At 39.5% G+C, this 26,826-nt stretch overlaps 2 protein-coding genes across 11 annotated transcripts in view; one reads left to right on the forward strand and one right to left on the reverse strand.

Annotated features, from left to right (window-relative positions):
* The window catches only part of PRPF40A (pre-mRNA processing factor 40 homolog A), a 56,413-nt gene extending 47,787 nt beyond the window's left edge, over positions 1-8,626 (forward strand). For 2 of the 6 annotated variants that reach the window (XM_081142881.1, XM_081142884.1), the window contains exons 17-26: positions 1,045-1,159; positions 1,325-1,428; positions 1,543-1,659; positions 1,959-2,096; positions 2,437-2,532; positions 4,472-4,558; positions 4,643-4,739; positions 4,824-4,885; positions 5,714-5,848; positions 7,574-8,626. In XM_081142881.1, coding sequence (XP_080999007.1) covers positions 1,045-1,159; positions 1,325-1,428; positions 1,543-1,659; positions 1,959-2,096; positions 2,437-2,532; positions 4,472-4,558; positions 4,643-4,739; positions 4,824-4,885; positions 5,714-5,848; positions 7,574-7,666 — 1,044 coding nt within the window. In that variant the 3' untranslated portion in view covers positions 7,667-8,626. Of the gene's footprint in view, positions 1-1,044; positions 1,160-1,324; positions 1,429-1,542; positions 1,660-1,958; positions 2,097-2,436; positions 2,533-4,471; positions 4,559-4,642; positions 4,886-5,713; positions 5,849-7,573 lie in introns of all 6 variants that reach the window. The other 4 variants (XM_081142882.1, XM_081142885.1, XM_081142880.1 and 1 more) reach the window with 2 other exon arrangements.
* Positions 8,627-13,669: 5,043 nt separating this feature from the next.
* Positions 13,670-26,826, reverse strand: part of FMNL2 (formin like 2) — a 274,074-nt gene continuing 260,917 nt past the window's right edge. For 2 of the 5 annotated variants that reach the window (XM_081142879.1, XM_081142875.1), the window contains 5 exons: positions 25,329-25,492; positions 24,429-24,530; positions 22,203-22,301; positions 21,130-21,253; positions 13,670-15,741 (listed from right to left, as the gene is read on the reverse strand). In XM_081142879.1, the coding sequence (XP_080999005.1) occupies positions 15,632-15,741; positions 21,130-21,253; positions 22,203-22,301; positions 24,429-24,530; positions 25,329-25,492 (599 nt within the window). In that variant the 3' untranslated portion in view covers positions 13,670-15,631. Of the gene's footprint in view, positions 15,742-17,484; positions 17,579-18,182; positions 19,222-21,129; positions 21,254-22,202; positions 22,302-24,428; positions 24,531-25,328; positions 25,493-26,826 lie in introns of those variants that run through there. The other 3 variants (XM_081142878.1, XM_081142876.1, XM_081142877.1) reach the window with 3 other exon arrangements.

Below are 26,826 nucleotides of genomic sequence, written 5' to 3' on the forward strand. Positions count from 1 at the left end.
CCAATAAAAATTTGTGTGTCACATACGTGATTTTAATTTTTATTAATTTTGGATTAATTTTAGTAATCTTTTATTTCAAAATATTCAATATTTATTTCAAAATAATATATTCAAAATATCATTTTAACATGCAATCAATATTTTAAAATGGGTGTTTTGGTAGTAAGCCTTCAAAATCATTGTGTATTATACACTGATTGCACGTGTCAATTCAGACTAGCTACATTTCATGTACTTAGAAGCTACATTTGACCAGTGGCTACCATATTGAGCACTACAGGTTTAGGAATTTTAGGAGCAGAATTTTGGGTCATTGTTCTTTAGGAACATTTATTTATAGGATTAAACTTCCTAAAGATTTGGGGAAGCAGGAAATGTGGAAGTTGCTGACTACTAAAGTCCTAATATGTTGCCCTGAAAGTCAGCAAATAGTATAAAGATAAAGAAGAGAAATTGGAATAAGCATATAAAGATTTAGGATTAAGGTAGTAATATAGAAGAGGTTTTGAAATCAGATATGGGGTTGAGTCCTAGTTCCCCAGAGTACTCTATGTATTATTTTGGTGAAATTATATGTCCTCTTAAGTCCACGTTTGTTAAGATAATTAAATAAAAAATAAAATACCCAGAACATGTCAAGCACTGTGTTTAAAAACAAAAAGTATTATTTTATAGGAAATCTGCATACACATTCTTTAGCATCATCATTTGAAATAGAGAATTTTCAATATATTGAGTCAACTTTTTAACTGGAAATATTTGATCTTACAGAACAGTAACTGAAGCCTGGCAAGATAATGTAGCTTTTCAAAGATCTTTTTCTCTGAAGTATAAAATACTTTTTTGCCTAAAAACAGCTTTTACTTTCACCAAGGACCCAAGTATTCTTTGCATCTAAACATATTTGGGATAATGTTGAAGAGTTTTAAGTATTGCTATGTTTTTAACGTGTGTAGTCATATTACACTAATATTTTTCTGATGAGCTTAGAGATGTCTTCAACATAACGGGGTTTTTATTAATAGTTTAAAAAATTTTTTCCAGATATTTTTAGATGAACTGCATGAACATGGACAACTGCATTCTATGTCATCTTGGATGGAATTGTATCCAACAATTAGTTCTGACATTAGATTCACTAATATGCTTGGTCAGCCTGGTGAGAGTCTTTTCTTTCCTAACTTGGTTATGCTAATAGTTGGAATGGGCCAGAGGGGAAGGTGGGATTGTGTTGGGAAATGGGGGAGGGTGCACTTTATTTTGTTTTATAAACAAAAAAAATAATTGCAGCTCTTTGGTTAGAGCTAGCTTTTGACTTCTTTAGTTTTTTCATTAGGATCAACTGCACTTGACCTTTTCAAGTTTTATGTTGAGGATCTTAAAGCACGTTATCATGATGAGAAGAAGATAATAAAAGACATCCTAAAGGTAAATAGTATACTTACTATAAAATGTTAATCCATAAACTGTTAATCTGTGGTATATTTTAAAAATTGATTCTGTGTTCCTTTGATACATATTAACAAGATTTCTGTTTTTTAGGATAAAGGATTTGTAGTTGAAGTAAATACTACTTTTGAAGATTTTGTGGCAATAATCAGTTCAACTAAAAGATCAACCACATTAGATGCTGGAAATATTAAGTTGGCTTTTAATAGTGTAAGTTGTCATCTTTTATAAACAAGTTTAATAGTACAGTTTTTAATGTATTTAGCAAAAAGTGTTTCAGTTGTAGGTTAACTGGAATAATGGAATATGAGTAGAATTTCATAAAATATTAGGTAGTCTTTCAGGGTAAAGTAAAAGAAAAGAATGTATAGATGATGGGCTGATGTTAAGCTTTCTTTACTTAACTGGCGTAATAAATTGGACCTTACAAATGATGGGAAAATACTTAAGAATGAGTTATTTCAATTAACAATTGTACTATTGTAACTGATTAAATGATTTTCTAAAAGTTACTAGAAAAGGCAGAAGCCCGTGAACGTGAGAGAGAAAAAGAGGAGGCTCGAAAGATGAAACGAAAAGAATCTGCATTTAAGAGTATGTTGAAACAAGCTACTCCTCCAATAGAATTGGATGCTGTCTGGGAAGATGTATGTATATTTGTAAATTTTTTCAAATGTACTGTTTCCTTTACAATTGAAGATAAAAATACTTTTAGTTCTTTTCATTTTGCAGCCACAAAAATGAGCTGAAGTCATTTGTAGAATATATTACATATATTTAGGCTAGATTAAAAGAATAAAGTCAGCTGTGACTCTGCTTATAGGAATATTTGTTTAAAATGGTGTGGATTTTAGTGTAAATGAAATAATATAATAGACTTTGATGGGACTGGGCTGTTACAGTTTTCACTTGCTGCTGTTTCCTTTTAGTCATATTGGTATTTTTTTCTTGGTATTAATGTATTTATTGCATATCCAAATTTTTCAGATCCGGGAGAGATTTGTAAAAGAGCCGGCATTTGAGGACATAACTTTAGAGTCTGAAAGAAAACGAATATTTAAAGATTTTATGCATGTGCTTGAGGTAATTTTAGTACTCATAACTGGCTGAAATACAAACTATATAAAAATATAAATAAGGAATTCAGAAAGAAAAGTATGTTTCTTAAGTTACACTGCTTTTATACACATGTAGTTACCTAGAATAATTACAAATTCTTTTTTTTGATAGAAACTGCTTTTAAGTGAAACAAACAATTTACATAGGAATATAAAGATTTGTTTGTTAAGACTATTCATATTTGTTTTATATTTTTAGTGTTTTAGAAATTTAGCAGCCATATTAACTGACTAGTAAACCTAAAGAAAACTGAAAAGCTATTTTTTTATCTGCTTTATAAGATTCTAAGCATATATTTCAAACATTATACTACATTAGATGTATTGAAAGCTGGGGGGGGGTGGGTTCTGAAAAATTATGAAATAAGTTTTGTTAGAATAGTTAATGATAAAATAAGGGTATTTTGATGGAGATTTCAGATAGGCTCTTACATATAGTAAATATGCTAAATTGACCAATAATAATATTTGATGCCTATGTGCGCCAGGCACTGTTCTAATTGTTAGACATATATTACATATATGAAATCCTCAATAGCCCTATGAAGTTACATATGAGTAAACTGAGGCAAAGAGAAATAACTTGCAGGGAGGGATTCTAACACAGACTGACTTGAGAGTCAATGCTTGACACAGGCATACTATGCTGCCAGTTATAGACAAACTGATACTTTACAAGCTGAAAACTGGCACATGTTCATTATAGTGTTGTATAGTCATTAAGTATAGCAGGTCACATAAGTTGACTTGACTGTTTCATTATATTTATTGTTCTTGATGGCTATCAATGTTGACAAGAGTTTGCTCTGTTAATACACCCACATGTACTCTATATTGTTTCCTAGCTGCCTCTAGATCTTTTCTACTCAAAGTGTGTTTCAGACTAGCATTGTCTCTATTAACTGGGAGCTTTTGAGAAATGCAGAACCTCAGGCCCTATCAGCAGAAATCCTGCATCTGAATCATCATTTAAACAAGATTTTCAAGTGCTAAAGTGTACATTTAATTGTCTTAATATTTTCCCCTGATTCAAGAATCTGGCAAAATTCTTTCATGGTCTGTGCTAGGAGTAAAGTGGTGTGGTCATAAGTGGAAATAAAGACAGTAGCATAGGACAGGGCTAAACCCATTAGAATAGGTTTTGGGACCCCAATAATCTGGACCTTGAGATAGAAAAGGAAGAGTTAGCATTTAGTGACATAAAAAGAATGAGAGTCCCTCCTGAGCCAGATTTTCCATTTCTACTTACTTGGAAACTGAAGTAAAATTTGGGGGCAAGGAGTTTTTACTGTAGCATTTCCTTTTTCCTACTAGCCTGATGATTGTTTTAGTAAGAATTAAAATTGACAGAGCCAACACTTCTTTTTCTGATTTCATGTGTGCTTAGAGTTAGATTGCCTGTGGATGGATGTCTTAAGTTTGACTAAGAAGCGAATGCTTCTTATGTGAAAAGACTAGATTTTGTATTTAGAGACCAACCTCATCGGTTAGTTCAAGTACAGCTCTGAGGTGGTTCTTTATCTTGGTGCTGAGCCATCAGAAAAACTGTGTCTGAACTTAATTGTATTTCATTGTTTTTGAAAGCAGTGTAACTGTTCTGCAAATTACACATTTCTGGAGTGTATCAGTTACCCCTTAACCTACACCATTCTCATTCCTACAGAAAGTACTTTATTAGTTTTTGAACATTGTTGTGTTTAATATCTAAATGATGGCTAAGGAGGATCAGAAGAAAACATTTTAAGCAATTATAATTCTTTGCAGAGTTTCAAAGGATTACCTCCTGGATATGCAAAATGGAGTTTTACTCTAAGAACTTATTCCAGTAGCTTTTAAAAGTTCTTTATGATCTACTGTCCAAAGTAAATGTAAACTTTTGAATATTTTTTCTTTTGCTCCTGTAGCATGAATGTCAACATCATCATTCAAAGAACAAAAAACATTCTAAAAAATCTAAAAAACACCATAGGAAACGCTCCCGCTCTCGATCGGTAAGGAAGTTTATTAGATGGCACCATAAGTGTTTTGAAACATTTGTTAGCATCATTATGAATAAAATTATTTGTATTGTTTAGGGGTCAGATTCAGATGATGACGACAGCCATACGAAGAAAAAAAGACAACGATCAGAATCTCGTTCTGCTTCAGAACATTCTTCTAGTGCAGAGTCTGGTAAGCAATCTTTTAACTTGATTAAAATCATTGACACTTTGATGTCCTCAAATTCTGACACTTTCTCGTTTTCATGCTGCTTAGAGAGAAGCTATAAGAAGTCAAAAAAACATAAGAAGAAAAGCAAGAAGAGGAGACATAAATCTGTAAGCAAGCTTTTAATTTTTACACTAGACCTTTGCCCTTTATTTCCTCAGTGGCAGTAGAACTTTTTTCTGTCTAGCCCTGTGCAGTCCAACATAGTTTAGCTAGGCACCTAAATTCAAGAACTTTATAGTTGATCTTTGTCTTCATCTTTCATTAAAAATTTTTGGTGAGCTTTGAAGAAAAATAAACCTTCATTCACACCAATATTACGATTCCCACTCTGGTTTATTAAAGTAATCTTAGTGTTTTGAGAACCACTTAGGTGTACCTAGGGGGCTTTTTCATATTGTAAGAACCTGGATGTTACCACAAACCTGTTGAATGAGGTTTTTTTCATGCTGCTCAGTTGAATTTACACATATCTAATGAAGGGCTGCTTGTTTAGGCACTGAACATTACATTTTAAATAATTCTTGCCGCTCGGTAGCAAATTTGAGGAAAGAATTTTATTTTACAGCTATCAACCTAATATGTGAGCTAATCACAGCATCTTATATACATAACTAAGTAAGTAATGTTTTAGGGAAATGTCTGCCTACATTTTCATAATTGATATGATCCAGTCTTGAGGGTACCTTCATCCTTAATTTTGTGAAGCTCTTTTAGTGGTATGCATTACTCCATCAGGAGGTCATCCCTCCTGTGGGAATAGGTCACTCCCCCCATGATTCTTAGCAATGCTATAGAATAGAATGCTCGAGCTCAACAGTTTAAATTTCACCACTCTGGGAACACATACTCTTTTATGTGTGGATTTTCCTAAACATTACCTATATAGGGATTTTAAAAAATATCTTTGCCAAATGCTAACTTTTTTGTACACACAGGACTCTCCAGAGTCAGATGCTGAGCGAGAGAAAGATAAAAAAGAAAAAGACCGGGAAAGTGAAAAAGACAGAACTAGACAAAGGTCAGAATCAAAACACAAATCGCCTAAGAAAAAGACTGGAAAGGATTCTTCTGTAAGTACTCAGAATTCGTTCATACCTGTATTTTCAAAATGCAGAAATGAAGACTGTGGTTAAAACTATGAGAATGTTTAAAGAACTGACGTTTTTCAGGTCTGCTACCATTAAAGAAAACAAAATTCAGTTAACTACCTTTCACACAAAATATTTCTCTCGTGTAGGTGGTCATAAGTGGCCCAATAGGAGTGCCCTAAATTTTATATTGCTTAAAAAAATAACATAACATTCCATAGCTGCTATTCTAACTCACTGAGAAAGGAGGGTAAAGCCTGGCTGGAGTGGCTCCATTGGTTGACTTCCATCCTGTGCACCACCGAAAGGCTGCTGGTTCACTTTCCTGGTCAGGGCACATACCTGGGTTGCGGAGTCGATCCCCAGTTGGGGCACATTCGGAAGGCAACCAATGGATGTTGTCTCTCTCTCCGCACATCCTTGGGTGAGGATTTTTAAAAAAATAATAAAACACACAAAACAAGTAAATAAAGGAGAGTATGGTCTACTGCTTTGTGGATTCTCACTAAGAAGTGCCATTGGATATTTTATACTTCATTTTTTAAGGAATATAAAATTTAAGAGACTCAAATCAGGGTTCTCCCTCAAGATATATAGTTGCCATTGTTAGTAAATCTGGTTTCAAAAGGTGGCATTCCAGTAAGCTTTGGAAATAATCATTGGGAAGAAGAGTGTGAGGGCAAATGAATAGGAGGGAACTACAAGCCAGAGTTAATATTTTAATATCGAATTACCTTATTTTCCCATATGTGTGTGTGCATATGAATAATGCACCATAACATAAGCCTTTTCAGCCTTGCCATTCCTCCCAAATGCTATGGGTTTAGGAAGGGTAATGCCTTGGAATTACCAATGGAGAGTTTCATCTATATAGAGACAAGCCCTGGCTCTCCGTCTGGATATTCTAATGCAGTTGCTATAGGCTAGAGGGTTTTTGTTAAATGCTGCACTGGTGCATCTGATGTACATCCTTGGTGAAAAATGAATGTTTCCTCTATACCTATTAGCAGCTTAACAATTTCTTCTTTCTTACAGTAGGTTAAATAAAATCCCTGACAGGAAAGAGGATAGGTGAACTATCTACTTTTCAAAGGTTTCTCACAAATAATGCATTATTACTTTCTTACAGTAGGTTAAATAAAATCCCTGACAGGAAAGGGGATAGGTGAACTATCTACTTTTCAAAGGTTTCTCACAAATAATGCATTATTACTTTTTGAATTTTTTTATTCAGCCTGTCTTGTGCTGCTCATAAATCTTGACTGTTTATACTAAGCATACTTTTTTGTAATGTAAAACACTCAGAGGATAACTTAGAATTTGCAAAATTAGCAAGGAATATAGTATGTAGGAAATGAACCCCCAGCTTCCATTAAATGGAAACAGGATGTTTCATAATCGGTTATATAAGAAGAAAAAGAAACTGGTATGTACCAGTGTCCCCGATTCATATATTAATGTTAACTAAAAACAACATATAAAAATCTCATTCTAAGCTAAGGACCTCCCCTAATATAACCAAGGCATATATACTCAGCAACCCATTTATAGGCTTTTGGGAAAGAGGTAAGAAGTCTTTAAACTATGTAATGTATCTGTTTCTGTGAAAGGAAATTCATTTTAGATTCTTTTTCAAAAGTTCATTACTACTTAACCTTACCTTTTGAGTATTACTATAAAATATAATTGTATTCAATGTCTTTTCAGGGTAATTGGGATACTTCTGGCAGTGAACTGAGTGAAGGGGAATTGGAAAAGCGCAGAAGGACCCTTTTGGAGCAACTGGATGATGATCAATAAATTATACCAAATATATGTTTACAGTATGATTTAAAGTCTAATTCAGACCAGGGACTCTATTTTAAGTTCAGTTGAAATAACACTGGGTTTTAATTATATCACAAAAGAAGAAAAAGTGCATTTAAGTATTGTTATTGTGGACTTTATAAAAGCAAAGGAAATTGAAAATAACTTTTGATTCTGTATCAAGAATCATATTTTCATACAGTCATAACTGTTTTTCTGTGACCCTTTCATAGGGCACTGCAGGATGGATTAAAGGTGGCAATTTATTGATAACTGCAGATGTCTCTTTGTCCTAAAGTCTAAGTCATTAAGGTGATTTCATTTACTTTACAGAAGTTGGATTTTGAAGATACAATGAAACTTTTTTTGATATTTAGTCGTACAAAAAAAGCACCAGCAACTGATAAAATTGCTTTTTTGTGCACTACCCAACTGTTGAAACTAATCTGATCTTTTACGGTGAACCCAGAAATAGGTGTTCTTAATGGAAGCCTGGTAGACCCTTAACTATAGTGGCGCTAATGAGCACTACTATAATAAAGCCACCATTGTTTTTTATGAAACATCTGAATACATTTTAAAAAGGCTATTGTGAGGGCATTATTTTGAGGTGATGTTTTAAAAGTTAACATTAAATCAAATTGTAAATTAGTTTAAATATATTGCCTTAAGGACCTACTAAAGAATGTGCCACCAACTTTAAGTGATAGTTGCAATATCCTTGTCTAAAACAAAAATCAATGTTGACTTAAACATTTTCTTTAACAGCTGTCTTTTTTTTTTTTTTTTTTTTTTAAATCCGATCTTTCTCTTGCTTTTTTTCATTGAGGAAGTCTTTTATCTTCCCTACTACTCACTGAGAAGTATTGACTTCGTGGTACACATTCTAAAGCATTTCTGATTTGAATATTTTTGTACATTTTTATCAATTATTAAACCTTCTCTTCTAGCGTGTACTAGTATTTATTTCTACGTAAACTGCTCAGCTCTAAAAAAGTTGTATGATCATTTAAAGATCAACTAAATCCCTGAAATTTTGCTTCCTCTTGCCCACATAGCTATTACTGTCTTTTTTAATATAATCAGTGCATATGAGGCCCCTATATTTGTTTTTGATCTATGAATTTCTATAGAATATTCTAGAGAGGCAATGGTTTGAAGCTAGAACATTGTTACCTGCTGACTTTTGAGGGTTGGTAATGTAATTTATACTATATTCTGTCAGTGCAGGTTGTGTTTTTTTTTTATAATAAATTTTAGCACATAGTCTTTGGTATTAATCTTAGGTTTATTTTTTTATTTTGGATATTTTGAGCGATCTTATTTCAAGTTGGGATTTAAAAGAACAAAAGGTTCCTTTTATTGTTTTCATCATCCTAATGAATTTGAAAAGTAGGGCTGACCAGGATGACTCTTCCCATCCCTGCTCCCTATTTCAATTAAATCTGTCCACTGTTGAAAGCTTCAAAAAAAGGGGGGGGGGGCATTTCTAAATAACTTCTCCCTGCCAAGTCATTTTTCTGCTGTGAAATGACATGACTTTGTAGAAATTGAGGACCATTATTTTTAGAAAATGTGAAATAATCAAGTTGCTTGCTTAGTCTCCTATTGTATATTAGAACCAAAACATATAACTACTTCAACAGGGATTCACCTAGACTTAATTTTCAGAGGTTCCATTGTAATGATAGTTAATATTGCCAATCATGTCTAACACTTGACAGGAAGTTGGTGGTAAAATCTTTAAAATAAGCATATGATATTGGCAGAAATACTAGTGATGCTTCACAGGAGAATTTAGAATCTGTAAGATACTTTAATTCTATGAATGATTTTTTAAGTACAACTTTAAAGTTTTGATTTTTCTATTTAAATAAAAAGCTAGTGATGTCTTTTAGCATGTTCTAAAAATAAATTTGTTTTCTTATACTGTCTTATCACAACCTCAAATCCCTATAGGAATACAAATTCAAGTTTCCCTGTAGTTCACCCATGAAAATTAACCTAAAAAAAACTAGTGAACAAATTACAATGCTAAATACAACATCCTTGTTATAAAAAATATTAAAGTGACTATAATCCTTATTTACTACCCTTTGATGATCCCATCAAATGAGATTGTTGCCAGAAAAATACTGTCCAGTCTGGAGGCACACAGGGAAGATCAGCAAGAGTTCTGTGAATGTTTCTAACCAATTAGATTAAAAATTTCAGTTTCAAAATCTTCAGTCTGGTAAAAGCTGAAATGTCTTGAAATTAGAATTGAACAGATATGTTGAAACAGTTTGAATAGAGTTTGAACAAATGTGTTCAAACACCAAAGCATGTTTATTTTCAGATAAGGGGGAATGTATACTTTTTAATTAGGTCTCAGACTGAGGTAAATGTTGAGGGTTCATCTTCCCTCATTAATATTAATATAAATTATTGGATTAAATTCACTAATACATTTAATATACTTAATAGTCAAAATAGGAATTCCAAATACTTGATGTTTTTCTTTCCTCCCAGTCTATTACTCCTATGTGGGAAAATTGAATTTGTACAAAAAGTTAATTGAGTCAGGTATGAAGAATTCATTGCACTTTTTCCAAGTGTATTTAAATAACTTACTGTTTCCAGATTTTAAAAGTTCCACAGTTTTTTAAACATAGCAGTGGCATTTTGTTATTACCCAGAAGTAGCTTCAGTATATAGAATATTCATTTTCTTCAACAATAAAAACACTTGTTATGCCTCCCACTATGTCTGAAAATGATCAAAGTATCATAGCTCTTTGCTAATTGGGCCTCATAATACTATAAAATGAAAAGGATTGGCCTAGAGTAAGGCAGTCTTAATTCATAGTGGTAGAGTGAAATATCTGTGTACATTTTTCTGAAAAGAAGGTCCACAGTTTTCACTCCGTTACCAAAGGGCTTTGTGTTCTGTAAGAAGCACTAGATGCTTCTGGTTTTCTTCCATTGTTTATGGTCATTTTTATTTTTGCATCCAAAAAGGGGTAGGCCCCTTTCATAGACTTTTTTTAAGCCTAGGTGCTATTCAGAAGAGAGAATGGTTTCTAATCAAATAGTACCCAGGGAAGAGTAATGAATACTGTTTTTAAAGTTTATAGGGTATTTAAGTATATTATGTAATTTAAATGTAAATTATAAAAGACTAAATAAACATTTCTAAAAGCAAAATGAGGCAAAGCACATTAATTCCCGATATCTTAAATTTGAGACTGTATCTCAGTACGAGGTAGAATTTTAATTATTTTACACTCTGTAGGTAAAACTGGACTGATTTCACATAAAGGAAACATAATGTCATGAATGCTTTTCATGGAACTGTTTGAATAGGTTTCTAACAATAGGCTTATATCTCATTCTGTGGTTCTGGTAATACCACTCTAACAATTCTTACCTTCCTTATTAATTCTTACCTTGCTCTAAGTTTTCAATTGTTTTCACTTCAGTGGTGGTCTAATTCTTATTTGTTTCATTTACTGCTGTATTCTGTGGATTAGAAGAGTGCCTGGCACATAGTAGGCATCTATTGAGTGAATGTAAAGTATTAGTTGACAGATGTACTCAGCCAGCATACATGGTACCCATCATCTGTATTAAAGGGCTTGAAAAAGCATCACTGCAATAAACCACACTAACACAAGACTAAAGCCACATACACAACTGAAGTGCACTGAAGATAAGGTTTAGTGAACCTTCAAAAAGTTAAAAATTTGAAAAGCTTGTTAGAACTTAGAACTTCCATGTGGTTTTTGAGCAGGAAAGCAAATCCCCTGTGATGATTTTGAAGCATACCGGTATTCTGTACTATTCATAATTTAATATTATATAATAGCTCAAAAGTAGTGATTTTTTTAAGGAAGTTAGCTAGATCAGAGTTGGTCTTTAAAACCCTAAAGGATACAGTAACAAACTTCTTATTTAAACTATAAGCTAGGAACTAATAATTTCAGGCTATTTTTGACAAAGGGGTGAACAATGGTGACATGACAGGCATCTGATGTTACTGGAGCTAACTTAACGGTGAGGTGGGAAGTGAGAAGATTTTGATCCGATTACCCACATACTCCTCCAGCCCTCCATTTTATGTAGCTTGTGTACCTGACCTAAATTCCTTAATTGCAGTAATTATGCTTCTTAAACTTGCTATATAAAGACTGCTTTTGTGACTCAGTACAATCTAGTTAAAAGACATCTCATTGTTAGTGATTGATAATGGACTTAATTTAATGGTAACTGCCCTAGGGGTAAGGTTGATGTTTGCCTTTCAGGGCAGCTGGCTAAACTCCCCCAACTCCCGTTTTCAGTTACAGACTATGAAACAGAATGGCTGCCTGATCAGGTCAGATTCAAACTATGCCATTTTTCTTTCTTTTTTTCTTCCCCAAACTAAGCCATTTCTTCGTGCCCTTCTTTTATGATGTTCCTTGGGGTATCTAAATGTGCTATTTATTATAAACATCTTTTTTTGGGTCCTGCCTGCAAACTTTTTTGGTAGGTGTTGGTCTCTTGGTTACCTCTACAACTAAACTGAAGACTTGTTCTGAAAGGTGAGTAACAGGGGAACAAGGTTTCTATGTTCTGTGTTTGTAATTACCAGATTTTCTCCTCTGTTTATATATTGTTCTGATGTAAAGAACTTCAGTTATATAAAATTAGACCTTTTGTAAATAAATATAATTTATTAGAAAAAAATGGCATCTTTTGCTAAATAAGTTGTTTTTGTGTCAACTTTTACCTTTAAGCACCCCTCATGCAGCAGTTCTGTGCTGTGAGATGCTAGATGCCCACATTCTGTTTTCTCAGTGTAATACCTGCTTTTCTCTGTAAAAAGATCAAAGAAAGTATATTAATACTTTGTAATGCATTTGTTTTTTGCTTCAAATTTTTTCTTGGACATAGATGGGGTATTAGGTTTAAAAGAAATGGATAACTAATATATTAATCCTTTTGTATGAACTGGGACGATAGTAGATTCACCTTTGCAGATAATTCTGATAGTTTAGGAAAACAAGTATATTAAGGCTAAGAGTTTTATCAAATATTAAAATCAATAGGTATGTGAATTATAAAGCTAATAATATAAAAACATACCTTCTAGTACAAAAGTAGGTAGGTCTACAAAATTCTGTGTTGAACCAGCAGTCAGTGGTAGATGTCAGGTCCCACTGCAGAGCAGTGCTGAGTCAGCAGGGTCACTGTGCCTTTACTGCTGAATTTTCATGGACTAGGACTTAGGTTTTTAGCTAGAGAATGGGGATGAGGAACTAAGGGACTTAATTCCAGGTCATTGGTAAACATCTTTAAAAATAGATGCTATTGGAGCATTAGGTACCCTTAAGCCTAACCGTATCTCCCTCATTTGAACTTATTGCTGAAGTCTGGGTTTGAATACCTTCTGAAGTTGTGGAATATTAAAGACCTTATTTCTTTTACCATGAATCACTTTGCTCTGGTACATAACTAGAGATTCTGACTATCTGCAGAATCAAACTCCCCCCTCCCCTTTACAAAATAAGACTTCAGCTGTGTTGATTATATTGGTACAGGAGAAAGAACGCTGAGTTGGGAACAAAGACGCAGTGTAACAATGATTTCTTAAATGTACACCCCTCTAAAGTGTTTTTAAGCACTTACACAGTTTTCTGAAATACTAAATTTCCTTGCTTCCCTAAAAAGAATATACTAAAACAATATACTAATTTTTTCTTATGACTTGGGAGTTACCATTACAGTAACTGTAAGGAACAAATAAGATTTTGGGAGCTGCATCCCTCACTACCAAAATCTATGTGGTTACTTCATTCCTTACAGCAACTGCTCAAGAGTTTGTACAGGAAGGGATTTTACTTAAAATTTACCAAATACATTTAGATTCTGAGTTTAAGTACCAAGACATACCTGTTTCTAGAACAAACAGGTATACATAAAACTGGCAAAAAAACCTAAAGTATACCATTGAAAGACTACAACATATTACAGGATAGTAGTGTAAATAGTTTATTTGCTCATATGGCATGAAAAGACCAGAAAAGTAACATGAACTGCTTTTATAAAACATTTCTAATATTGCTAAGAAGCAGGCCCATTAATAGACAAACAGAAAAGAACATGCCAAGATTACTGTCTACTTGTGATTAATAAATAGCAATTATTTTAACATGCTCATTGGTATTGAGCTTTGGGAAACAGCTGCTTGTGGTAAAGGACCAACAATTTGTATTGTGTATCTCATGGTTGTGTGTATCATCGTCAGAATGAATGCTGAGACAACAAAGACAAAATCTTGGCATGTTCTTTCAAAAAGTACACATTTATGAAAATTTGCTGGCAGGTGGCAGTTTGAAAGCAATCTTTCTGTAAATAGGTATGCTAAAGTGAAATGTGGTAACTGATCCCTAAACTGTCCTTGTAGTTAAATATATATATTAAAAAAAACAAAACTATAAGTTAAAATAACATTCAGATTGTATAGCATAGGCTGATGCATTTTTAAACAATATTTACAATATTACCCAGAGGCTTAGGTGGGAATTAAAGAGAAGTGTAAAAACCATAAAAAACTGCACCAGTTTTATAGCAAAATATCTGTACATTTAAAAAGAGATCATATATAACTACACATTATCCAAGGAAAATTGGACCTTCACCAAGGAGTTCACATAAGCACAACATAAAAAAAGAAATTCAGTGGTTAAATACTATACAATAAACTTTACAATTAATATATTGATGCAATGTACCAAGAAGGTATAAGCCAGAAGCAGAGTGTATGTTATGAAAAGTACAAATCAGCTTCAGTCCAGTTTTTGACTTTGGAATGGATCGAGTGCCCTGCCAGAGAGGAAGGAAAAATAACTGGCTTAGGTGGCCATTTAGTCCCATTACATATCATTTAAGCTTAATCACAATGTGAATATTTCAGCAATTCCCCATAAAGGAGGCTGGGAAATAAAAGTTCTTAGCTTTGATATATGATGCCAAATATATCTTCTCCAATTTACAAGAGGGAGAAGGGGTGGGGGGAACGACCGATTGTCAAGAGGAGAGCAAGGCCAGGTTACTAATGCTACTCGGCTAGCAGAAGCAATCTTGAATACTTGTTGACGGAACTAGCAAGCTTCTCTCCCTGGCTAGCAAGGCACTGATTTCTGTTCTCAGGTTTGAACCATAATGGTCCTCAGAAATCCTAATACTGATTACTGAGATGTTAATTTTAGTGCTAATTAATAAATACATTTGCATTATTTTTTTTAAAGCTGTCCCTAGCTGAAGAACGCAGTACTGCAAATAAGTTTTATACAACATTTTATGCCATCACGTCCTTGGATCCATTCTGGTGAATCTCACAGGGAGGGCATGGTGCTCTAGCACAGAAGTAGTAGAATGTGAAAGACGGCGGAGTAACTTCTGTGCTACTGTAATTGCATCCTGTTTGTACTTTGCTGGGGGGCTTGGTTATGGAAAGGAGTTTATCATGTGACTCATTCTTCGTCCATGTTCCAAGCCCTTAAAAATACAAACTTGATGGGTATGGCTGAAACACAAAATTAATTCCTTAAAAGACATCTCAGCAAGCCCACAGCAGAGGCATCCATGTTATTTACAACTTAACAGGAAATCAGGGTGGGCCATCATGGGACAAAGGGCAGGTATGTAAACAGGAAATTTACAACTAGGTTAAAAAATTGAATAACATACTGGTGTAAAAAGATACCTAATCAAATCAAATCCTATTGCTTAGATTAATCTGAGCAGGTACTTCCACTTTTAGGCACTTGTTAACAAAGGTTGAAAGGAGAGCCCATCATTTAAAAATTCTATATTTGCTAAATCTGAGCCCTTAGAATATGCTGTCTGTGTTCAAGGCTGCAGTTAAATGGTAGTACAAAGTTCACGTGGACAGTTTTTCACGCACACCCTCTAGTCGTTCAGTCAGGTCTCAGGTTCACAGGGTTATTTCGGCCCCATTAACAGAACGCAAGTTCTGATCATCAAAGCGTCGCCTGACACTTCTCCTCACCGCATCGGCTCGTCTGTAGGGTTGGTTTCTAAGATCTGTAAAGAGGAGAGGGCCAATGAGAGAATTGCAGCCTTAATATCTGCGTCTAAGCAAGACAAAGGCCAGCTGGCAGCCAATCAAAGCAGCTTGTGTAGAAGAGGCAGCTAATGGGCCCTTCAAACCCACTGAGTATCTGAGCCAAACACATGTACTTTGCCCTCCGTATTTACAGTCAAAACATGACATAATACTGGTGGGATTCTGGAACTTTTAGGATAATATATAGGAGAGGAAACGATTCTGTCACTGGCCAGAGAGTCTAGCTGAAGTCTTATTTTGAAACATTACCTCAAGTGGAAATAGCTATGGCTTAGGTGTTTGGGTGTGTTGCTTTTTTTTCTCTTTCTAGAAACCTAAATATAAACAATATAATGAATTTTAAACTGCAAAACTAAAAAAACCCAACTGCCCTGTCCTATCTTACCCGAAGTTTTAAGGAAGGAACCTCTGCTTAGTTTGCAGACACAGATTCCATTATTTTTATTAACATTAGCTGGGGTCAGTTTCTTATTTTGTGAATTAGAAACTTAATGCTCAACTAACTACTAAAAGAAAGTAATCAAAATACTCCATTTCTGAATATTCTTTCCTGCCACCCAATATTTTTTGTTCATTTTGTTGAATAAATGAATCAACCACTGCATATCAGCTCAAGCAGGCATTGTTCTGGAGGGATAACATGGGATGAACGAGGGGAATTTTATTTAAGTAATAAGCACTCTTATGTATGAAGCATGCTTTCTCGATGAATAAGGCAGGCGGCCTAGCCAGCAGGTAGCCTCCTTTGGATGGAGTCAGGGCATAGTGAAAAATAAAGCAGGCTTCACACTTTTCCCCTTGTTTTGTTTAATTAGTACATATTTCCCTTTTATTAAGTTAGTGTTTTTTTAATTTCTGTTAGGAAACATTCTACCTCTAGAAAGGGAAACACAAACAACAGACTCCCATCTTTTTTATCCCTTCACCTACTGAGTAGATTCAAAATGGAGCTGATGAGCCATACCTGGCCCACAGAATGTTTGGCCTTGACTTCCATTTTTAAATACAGTTTCCTCATACTTAAAGTGGTAATTAACATAAAAATCAGAGTTTCTGACTGTTGGAAAACTGGAGGATCTGGCAATACCGGGGCCAAAATCTTCCGAGGCAAACACCAACTGGAGCTGAGTGACGGTGCACTCAGGTTTGCACAGTCCCTACCAGCCCCTGACTCACTGGAATCAGTGACGCTGCCCTACTTCTAAAGTCAAGCAAAGAGCAGTTCTGCGAGCCCTAATCCTCTGGAAACTGCCTCCTGGCCGAGTGGGAGGAAGGTCAGAACTCCACTTCTAGCTAACGACACACAGTCACCTGTGTCTCTGTGACTTCGAGTCTTCTCAGCCATTTTAAAGATCCTAATTCTTCTTCAAAGGCTACAGATCATGTTTGATGGCCAGGACTGGCTCTCACTTTCTTCAGATAAAAATATTAACTCGAAGGCTAAGAAGGGGGTAAGGGAAGGACAGCCTAGCACCCAAAGCAATTACAATAATCAGCAAAAACCCCTGCCCAAGCCGTCACACTTGAGAACATGGAAACAGGCCAGAGAGTCCAGCAGAGAGGCTCGGCCTCACATCACTGAAAGTGAGGTGCAAAGACTCCTCCCCAGTCAGACTCTCGCCAGTGTTACCCTCAGCCGCAGACTGAAACCACTGATCTGCACAGAGAGAGGAGGGAGCTAAGTAAAAAGTGATGCTTGCCAGCTCTGTGTATCGTCCACCACCGGTGTGCTAGAAGGGATCCTTACCCTCGAGTGAACATTTGGGAATTTAGTGATATTATTCTTCTTTAAAGCTAAACAGAAAAAAACAAAAACACAAAATGATGGTTAAATAAAAATGGGATGAAAATGAAAAGCAAGTCAACTTAGTGCTTAACATTCCCGGGCCCGTGAGCCAGCAGAGGAAGAGAGCAGGAGGCCACTGCTACCAGAGGTGTTAGGGAAAACGGGGCAGGGTGAGCGTCTGCCCAGCCGGCTCTCCGACCACCCAGGTCCAAGCTGCTTTGAAGTCCGGCTCCAGAAGGACACAGTCCGGCAGCAGAACTGACAGTAACCATGAGCCAAGTAGGTAACAGTTTCTAGCCTCGTTAGTAAGCATTGGTGGGTAAATACACTGCAGAGCAGGCAACGACACACCACGTCCTTTCCTATCTTCAGAGACAGAGGGACATACATAGTAATTGTGGTTACAGAAGGGTCGACGCCACAAAACAAACACATAGCAGTTCCATGGCAATCTCAGCATGGGAGTCAAACAACAGCAACTTCCAATTAGAAATTGGAAATTTCTAGTCAACTGGGCGCTGCAGAGAAGTTGGTTCCTTGTCTAGGCATCAGGATCTAAGCCCAGGCAGTCACTCTTGGGAAAATTTGATTTTTTTTTTTTTTTTTAATTCTAAGAACAGTGGCATTTTCCATGTTATTAGTATTGCTGGTGCCACCATCCTGACCAAAGAAGCAGGTCCAGATATGACCTCATCACAGAAGAAATGCCCTGGGTTTGACATGGAACAGAGTGAAGCAGCATGAATGAGAGAAGACGGTGGGGCTCCCAAGCCTTTGTTTCACTTCTTGCCTCACAGCCTTGCCTCAGCACGGAATTGCTGACTACTGGACCTGGGTATGACACTCAGAGGGGGAGAGGTGTATGTAAAGCTATGGATTGCCTTCTATCAGCCTATACAGGCTTCTGGGTCAAAGGGCTCCCTGCGTCGAGCTTGTGCCACGAGCTCCGTGACACTACATAAGACCCTGAGGGCCCAGTTTAGAGCTGTGCATAGTTCACAGTTCCTTCTGAAAATCATCTGGCATCCTTAGAGCACCTTGCATTCCTGAGCACTTGTATAGCAGCTTATTTTACTATCTAAGCATGTGAAACGAGTACAAAATGAAGGCTGGTTTACTATCTATAAACCTGTTAGGACACAGTAAGTGCTAAATAAATGTTAGGTATAGTAACTACTGTTACTAATGACTACTAGTTTTTGTTCAAAGACATTAGTCCAAAAATCTTATAAGCAATCTAATGGGTCCCAATCCTGATTCTCTAAGAAGTGTTCTCTTACTATTTTTCTGAAAATTTCTGCAAGCAATTCTATTCATTCAACTCACACCCACCCACACCGTCACAGCTACGTGGACTCAGATGTATGGAGCGTGGCAGTGAGTAAGCAGGTACGACTAAAATGCAAAACCATGCAGCGTGAAGACGTAAAACACAACACGTGCAGATGGAAGTTCCATGCTAGTGTGTTGGGTGGACCTGACAGACATACAGAGGGTCATAGGAGGTCAAAAAATCTGTAGCAACCTTTTCAGAGCATCAGCTGAGAAAGGGTAATAGTTTAGTAATGGTATTCCTCAGTGAGCACAGGTTCGCAGAAAAATCGAGAGCCACGCTTGGCGGTGCGAGCAGTAAAGGGCACAGTCTTCAGCACTGCATCGGAAATGACAGCCAAACAAGACAAACAGGAGAGAGAAAAGCCAAGATCTATCGCATTAGTACACGGTTAGTGCTTTGTTAATCGTACCTGGGGAAGGAGGTGGGGGAGGGAAGCAGGAAAGGGGGACAGCAATATATACCCAAGGGAGCTCATCAAATCTAAGGGTGACTCAATCTGGGGTTTGGTCGTGGGTTACGAAATGGAAAATCTTCCAGGAAAGTAAAGAATGCTCTGTAAGCAGATATGCACTGTCACCGCCCATGGTAGACCAATGATTAGGTCAGGGGAATAAAAACTACATGCTGCTCAGTTTACAAGCCAGGTGTCACTGAGATGGAGAACAGACTGACGGAAAGAACTCGAAGTTCTTCCTGTGGGAGGCGGGATGCTTCCCTACCTTCAAGTTAATCCTGCAGCACTGAGGGTAGGAGGCGCTTACCCAAGGAGGTCCGTTTCTGGTCCTGCTCAGAACAGAGCTGCTCCCTCAATGTGGGAGGCAAGGAGAGATGCTAAACAGTGGGGGCTTTAGCTGGGGCCACCCACAGGCCCCTGCAGGGTGAACACTGAGGCAGGCACGTATGTACAGAACACGTCTGTACCATGTTTAGAGACCAGCGTCTTCACCAGCCACTCAGAACTTACTCTGCTTTACTCTGGTCAATGAATTCTTCATTCATTGGCTTCCTTTTTAGTATTTTATTTCCTTGGGTCCGAGCTGGTGAAAAAATTTGTGGTTTTGGCAGTTTGGGATCCTTATTTACAATGCTGACTAAGCTATTAACAAGAAATGAGAAGTCAAAAGAATTTAAAAAGTCTGAGAGTTTTTTAAAAACTAGGACAACTGGGGAAATGTGAATGATGACTAGATATTTTATATCAAGGAGTAATTTAGGAGGTGAAGGATAATGGTACTGTGGGCATGTCTGCTTTATTAGAGTCCTTCCTTTTGAAGATACTAAGTATTTCCTTATGAAGCTGTATGCTTTGGAACTGCTTCAGAATGATCCCAGAGGTTGGGATGGGGTGTAGGTAGAAGCAGGCATGTAATAAGACCGGTCCTGTGTTGAAGACTGTTAGTGGGTGGTGGGTACATGAGAACTCATGTTCATTCTCCATACTTTTTCACATTTAAAGTATTTCTCACAATAAAAAGTTTAAACATCTTGGAAACTGGTTAATAGTATTCACATGCAACAGATGTGAAAGGAACGTCACCTGAAGCCACTGCCACAAGCCAGTGGCCCAAATTCTTGTCCTGATCTGTAAGAGGGAAGGCAGAAACTCTACAGAATTGGTTCCAGCAGAAAGCATTAGGCTACAACTTAAGTCAGACAAGAACCAAGCTGGGTTGGGCACCATCCTTAGCTGACAGAAGGGCCCTTCCCCAGCCTTGGGCTAGAAGCCCACCGGCCCTTCTGAACAGAAGCACCAGCTCCTGATTTCCTATTGTCTTCAGTTATTTTGAACGAGTAAAGAGGCTTTTAAAGAGCAAGCTGGAGAAATCTATATTGACCATGGTTAGTAGAGACCCCTGAATGGGTCTTGCCATAGTATTTATTAATCGGGCAGGAGGGTAGGAGTAACCATGAGGAAGAAAATTGAGCATGGTGACAAATCGAAGGGAAAACCATTAGGAGAAGGAGCCCTGGTGAAATCTAAAGGGTTCCAATGATATTGAGAAATAAGATTTTTCGGAGAGCATGTTAGGGTACTTTGATAGTATACAGGCTACTATAAATATACTTCAAATACTCGCATGGAGTCTCTGCATAATTCTGGATCTGATTAAAGTCAACTGAAGAACTGTAAACCCTGGACAAGCAGCAGCAAAATCTGTAAGTGGCCAGTATGGGGGGGGCCAGTGGGGTCTCCATGGGCCACGATGAGGAAGTATCTTTTACCTGTGATAATATCTTCAATGGCACCATCCTTTCCTTCGTATACATGTCTATTATCTTTAACTTGACGCCTTCTTAATTCCGCAATTAATTCTTGCTGCTGCCTCTTTGATTTGTGAGAAGGAGACTGAAAAGAAAGAAGCATGGCAGGGATTAGTGTGACCAGCACCCATTGGAGGTTTGAGAAAATCCAAAATGTGTCTGAGCATTATGTTACCAACAACCAACCTCTGCCAAAAACACAAACAGCACCAGCCCAAATTGTTCTCAGAGAAAAACTCAGAAAGCTTCTGGAAAGAAAACATTCACTGAAGAACACACAAAAGTCCAGCTGGGCCCTGGCCTGTATGACTCAGTTGGTTGGGTGTCATTCATGCACCAAAAGGTCACTGGTTCGATTCCCAGTCAGGGCACATGCCCAGGTTGTGGGCTCGATCCCCTGTAGGGGTTTGTAAAAGGCAGCCAATCGATGTTTCATTCTCAAATTGGTTTCTCTCTCCCTCTCTCCTTTTCTCCCTTTCCCTTCCTCTCTCTCTAAAAATCAATTTAAAAAATCTTATATATATATATTAAAAAAAAAAAGTCCAGCAGGTGGCAATGGGAAGGTTGGGCCCTATGGTTATAACCACCACCTTCTTAAAACTTTGGTGCAGAGGATCATGATGAGAAAGACTTTGACCTGCCAGCCTTCATGGTCTTTACCTACGATGTTTCCCTCCATGGCACACTCTCCCCCACTCCTCTTGGCAAAGCCCTCCAGCCAGCAAGGCCAGCACCCATGGCATCCCCATGAAGCCTTCCCTGACACCAAGGAGTCCATCATCCGATATGGCCTCTGTACAGTATATCCAGCCAAGCTTTAAGTTCCAGATCTCTGTAAACTTAGAAATGCTACACAAACATGCCCTTGGCCTCATTTCAGTTTTTGTTGAACAAAGTCACAAACAAACAAATGCCCAGCTACCAAGTTCCCATGCCCTAGGAGGAACTGGCAAGGACCCGGTGCCAGTGAGGCTTTTTCCCATCTCTCCCGCTGGCCCCCGGGGAGCCCCTGGGGCAGGCCTGGCACCCCTCACCTTTGGATCCTGCTGCTCCAGCAGAGCTTCCTGCTCCAGCAGTTTCTCCATGAGAGCCTGTTCCTGCTTCTTCCGCAGCTCGTTCTCCTCTTCTGCTTGCTGGGAAAAGTCAGAAGAATCAGAAGATACGTCAGTGGAAATGACAGCCGTCGAGATTCTAAAACGTTGTTCTGAGAGAATCCTCAGTGAGCCAGGAATCAGAGTAACTGGAAGAAGGTTCAGATCTACACTTTGTGCCTGTATGTGACGCTGATTTGGGGTTTCACTGTCTCTACGACGTCTCTTCAGAATCGCGTATCTGAAATGTACCCCATCCAGAGCCCTTTCCTGATCCCATAGTTAGAGGAACACCACCATTCCCTTGCCTCCTGTCTCCTCCAGAGGCCTCACTGAGTGAGTTAGGCTCTCTGCCCGCACCTCACATTCCTTCCCAAGGGAGGCAGAGTGACTAGTCTGATCAATTTGGGAAGAGAAATCAAACAGGCTCACCCCAGCTCAGCCCCCCTGGCATCCCGTCTTCTGCAGTCAGCCTCCCCTAAGAGACTTCTAACAGCTGGGAGCTAAGTCATCTAACTCAGGGCCGGAGGGTGAGCTCACACATACATCCCAATCAGCTTTGATCAGTGGTAAAGTTTACATTTTGGTCTCTCGAGCTCTTGTCTTCAGTTTCATTTTGGATCAAACTTGAGAAGGGAGAGGAGCAATGATATCCTAAAACCCTACTATCCCTGCACAACATCCCTGGATCCGGGCCCGGGTCAGGCTGGGTTCTTACATCCAGGGGAAGCAACACATCCTGTAATGTCACTGCCTGACAAGTGCCCCAGGGAGCCAGCCAACAGGACCCCAGGGAAAAGCGATGCGGAAGGGGCACCCCAACAGGCACGGCCGTGACACCCCACAGAGCCCCAAGGGCAGCTTCTCCTTTTCCTCTGCTCCACACGGGTCCCTGCTGAAGCATCAGGCTTTGAGACCAACCAGAGCCACTTCCCAGCTTCTATTATACGATTTAAAATAGCACATATTTTCTCTTTAGATCCGAGAATTATAATTTTTCATGTGAAAAAAATGTGGCCCCAGCACAGAAGAGGAGCCAGCCTGAGCCACCTCTGCTGCGCACTCCACCCCCAGCCCCGGGACCGAGCCCCGGGCAGCAGCCGGTGACCAGCGACTTTCTCATTGCTCCTGGCTCCTGCGTGTCTCCCACAAGGACTTTGTGCTGTGTGTGGATCCGTCCTCATTTCCAAGGACATTTTTCTTTTGCAAACAGCGTGTGCTATCACTGCTACCCAAAGCCCTGCTGAGAGGAGATGGCTAAATACTGCGATCTTTTGAGTTTCAGAAAAAGGCCCAAGGACGGCTCTCCGCAGCTATCAGCCTCTAGTGGGGCTGCAGAAGCGACTCACCATTTCCCCTACGAAACTTCTCAAAAACGCAGATAACCCCGACGCATCCCTCCTCCCCTCGACAGTCACACTTCCCCTCCCTCCACCAGCATTAGGGTTATATGCGGATAAGCCGGGAGAACAGGAACTGCAGGCTCCTAAGGGCGCTAAAACCCATACACCCTCCTTGTCATTCTTTCTCAAGGGACAAAGTCTTTTTTCATGTGCCTCTTTGGGTCACAACATTTTCAAGACTATGAGCCTGGACTGTGTCAAAGAGGGCCTCCCACTTAAAGGGCGGGCCACTGTTGATCCCCATAAAGAAACAAAGAGCCATCGTCCTTCCTAGGGCCATCTCAGCACACTGGAGAAATGCTGGGCCAGGCGGGCCAAAGGCCTGGCCGGACCAACACAGGCGGGCTGCTCTGACCTCAGCTACAGCGCCAGGCCACGGGCCGGGCCCAGTCCTGTCCCCATTCACCACCGGGGAGGCCTGGATCTTCTAGGTGCTGTAACATGCCTGTGAGGGTGAATTGTCAACGAGGCAGCAATGGTCTTGGAGCATCTCACTTGCCCCAAGCAGCAGCCGAGAGCTTTTGTTTCAGGCTGAGCCCCAGGACGGGAGGGGCTGGGTGGGGACAGGGAGCATGACGGGCTGAGGGCCGCAGGGACACTTGGCCTCCGCAGCGCAGAGACCGCTGACTCATGCTGACCACCCAGACCTGCTGCCCAGACAAACAGGGGCGGCCGCCGAGCTGTGGAGGCTCAGCCAGCTCCGGGAGGGCGTCGCCTGAAGCCCAGGGCCAAGGCAGGCTCCGAGGGACGCGACGCTCCCGTTTACCTTGTAGGCTTTCACAAACCGGACGAAGACGGGGAAGAAGACAGACGGGGGTGTTGTCTTGGGGTTTTCTCCAAAATACTTCACTACATCGTCAAAGGCGTCCTGTGAAAAAGCACATTTCTTTTGAACTTCATAATTTCCGGCATTTGAACTCGGCACTCTGGATAAAGAGCTGCAGCAAAGCAGCAGTGATGACACACATGCACACCTACACACACACCTATACACACACACCCCACACACTCAGAACTTAAAACCAACAAGGTTAGAGGGAATCTCAGAAGTCACTCACACTCAAAATCCCAGCTCACTGCTTCTATGCTCCTTACAGTAGCCCCACATCAGGGACGCTCAAGTGTCTGCTTGCACTCTTTTGTGACACAGGCTGCCAGCCTGAAACGGGAGCCATCCTACCACGTCTGCTTTCTGAGTTCCCACAACGCTCTGCCTTCGCTTCTATGACGGCATGCAGTCCATTCTGGCGGTTTTTCAAGTGTGTAGACTGGACCGCCCAGTGAAGTGTAAGATTTCAAGGTCAAAGGCCTACAGAAACCCCCCACACTGGGAACACTGCTTTGCTGAGCACAGGCCTGACACACGCTGGCTGAACGGAACCCAGGACTCACATACAGGAAGCCTAGCAGTGGAGGGGAAAGGGGGAGCCCTCTAGAGAAGAGGGTGAAAAAAACCCGAATTAGAGGGGACAGTAAGCAATGAGCAGGACAGGGGCCCTTCCAGGTACAATATGTGAAGAGGCATCCCCCCCTAATCATTAGCTACATAAGATTTCTACCGTCAGTAGACAGAGGGCAATTTCCCCGCCAAGTCCAGAGCCAGCACCCCAGGTGGCTTTAAGGGACCCAACCACTTCTTTGTGGTGTGGAGGGCACAGACACCGACCTGTGCAATCTTGGCGTCGTCCTGCAGCTTCTTCAGCCTCCCCTCGTTGTTGAGGATGAACTCCTTTAGCAGCGTGTTGTGGTCATGCATGGTGTACTCCCTCTTGGTCAGCTCCATGCCCCTCTGGAGCTCCTTGACATCCATCAGGACGTTCTCAAGGGAGACTGAAGGAGAGAAAGCAATGTTCTCGTGAACCTCAACCAGGAAAGTCCAAACCACAGTGGGCCTGGCCAGTAAGCTGAGCTCTCATTGGATTCCTAGGGTTACTCAGGGGCCTGAGATCTCATTTCCAGCCTTCACTGCAAACAGCCTTTAATATAAATACCTTACCCAGTGCTCACTCCCAAGCACCACATTAAGTTCTTCATGTGCAATAATTCATTTGTACCATTAGCCTGTTTCACCAACAAGGAACAGCAGCATAAAGAGGTTACGTGGCCTGTCCTGGATCAACAGCTGGGGGGTGGCAGAGATGGAGTTCAGATAACCACCGTGGACTCCAAATCCTGGGCTTTCACACAACTATTCCAAGTCTCTACAGGAGGTGATGGCCTATTGACTGGCCCACTATTGAGGTTCCAGGCTCTTAACACTTTGAATCTTTGCATTTCTGTGGCTCTCCGGCAGGGGGTAGCATTTTACCTGTTGAACTTTAGTTGTATTGCCCTCTTGGACCCAAGACAGCCTTTGGACAGCTTCTTTTTGTTAAGTAACCCTTCCTTGCTTCAGAAGGGTTTATTAGCATGAACCTTTCCAAGCACAATGTGGCCACCTCCCAGAGCAGATAGGCTCCTGCAGGAGGTCTGGGCCCCAGCTCTGGCTCCCACAGCCTGACGCAGCTCTGCACAAGCCTGGATTACAGAAAAACGCAGTACGCCTTCCCTCACGACACTCACAGTCTTGGTCGCCTTTGACTCCTCAACACTTAATGCCAAGCACACAGCAGGGAATCAAAAAGGTTCACAGGATACACGAAGGTGCATGAATAAATGGATGAAAGTCTAAGGAAGCCGTGTCAGCTACTGGGGCACCAGAAAGCGAACACAGAAGACAATTCAGCCAGAGAGTTCCCTCGATCTCCCTGTTTTCTGCCACTGATTTTTAATTTTTTTTTCAAATGATACTTTTTGGGAATCTCATTTGTTCTAATAGGATAGGAATTCTTCAAAACTTTTTTTTAAAAATTTGAATTGTGACGCTGAAGACCTCCAATTTAGGCAAAGGAAAACTTGAAAGAAGGGAAATCACTCCACCAGAACAGAAATCCTGGTCACAGCCTGAGGGAGCCCTGACCCCCTCGGTAGGTCTGTCACAGCCTGCACTGCACCGTCCTTCCGAGTCACACTATCATTTCCACCTGCTCTCAGCCTCCACTATGGTTCCAGCAGCATCCGTCCCAGTAACAGTGCACCTCAGTCACTTGTTCACTTGCTCATCCATTTATTCCCATGATCAGTTCACCAGGGGCAAAGGGAATTATAAAGACATATAACACTTA

The sequence above is a fragment of the Miniopterus schreibersii genome (genome assembly GCF_964146895.1).
Source record: "Miniopterus schreibersii genome assembly, chromosome: 7".
Taxonomy (NCBI): domain Eukaryota; kingdom Metazoa; phylum Chordata; class Mammalia; order Chiroptera; family Miniopteridae; genus Miniopterus; species Miniopterus schreibersii.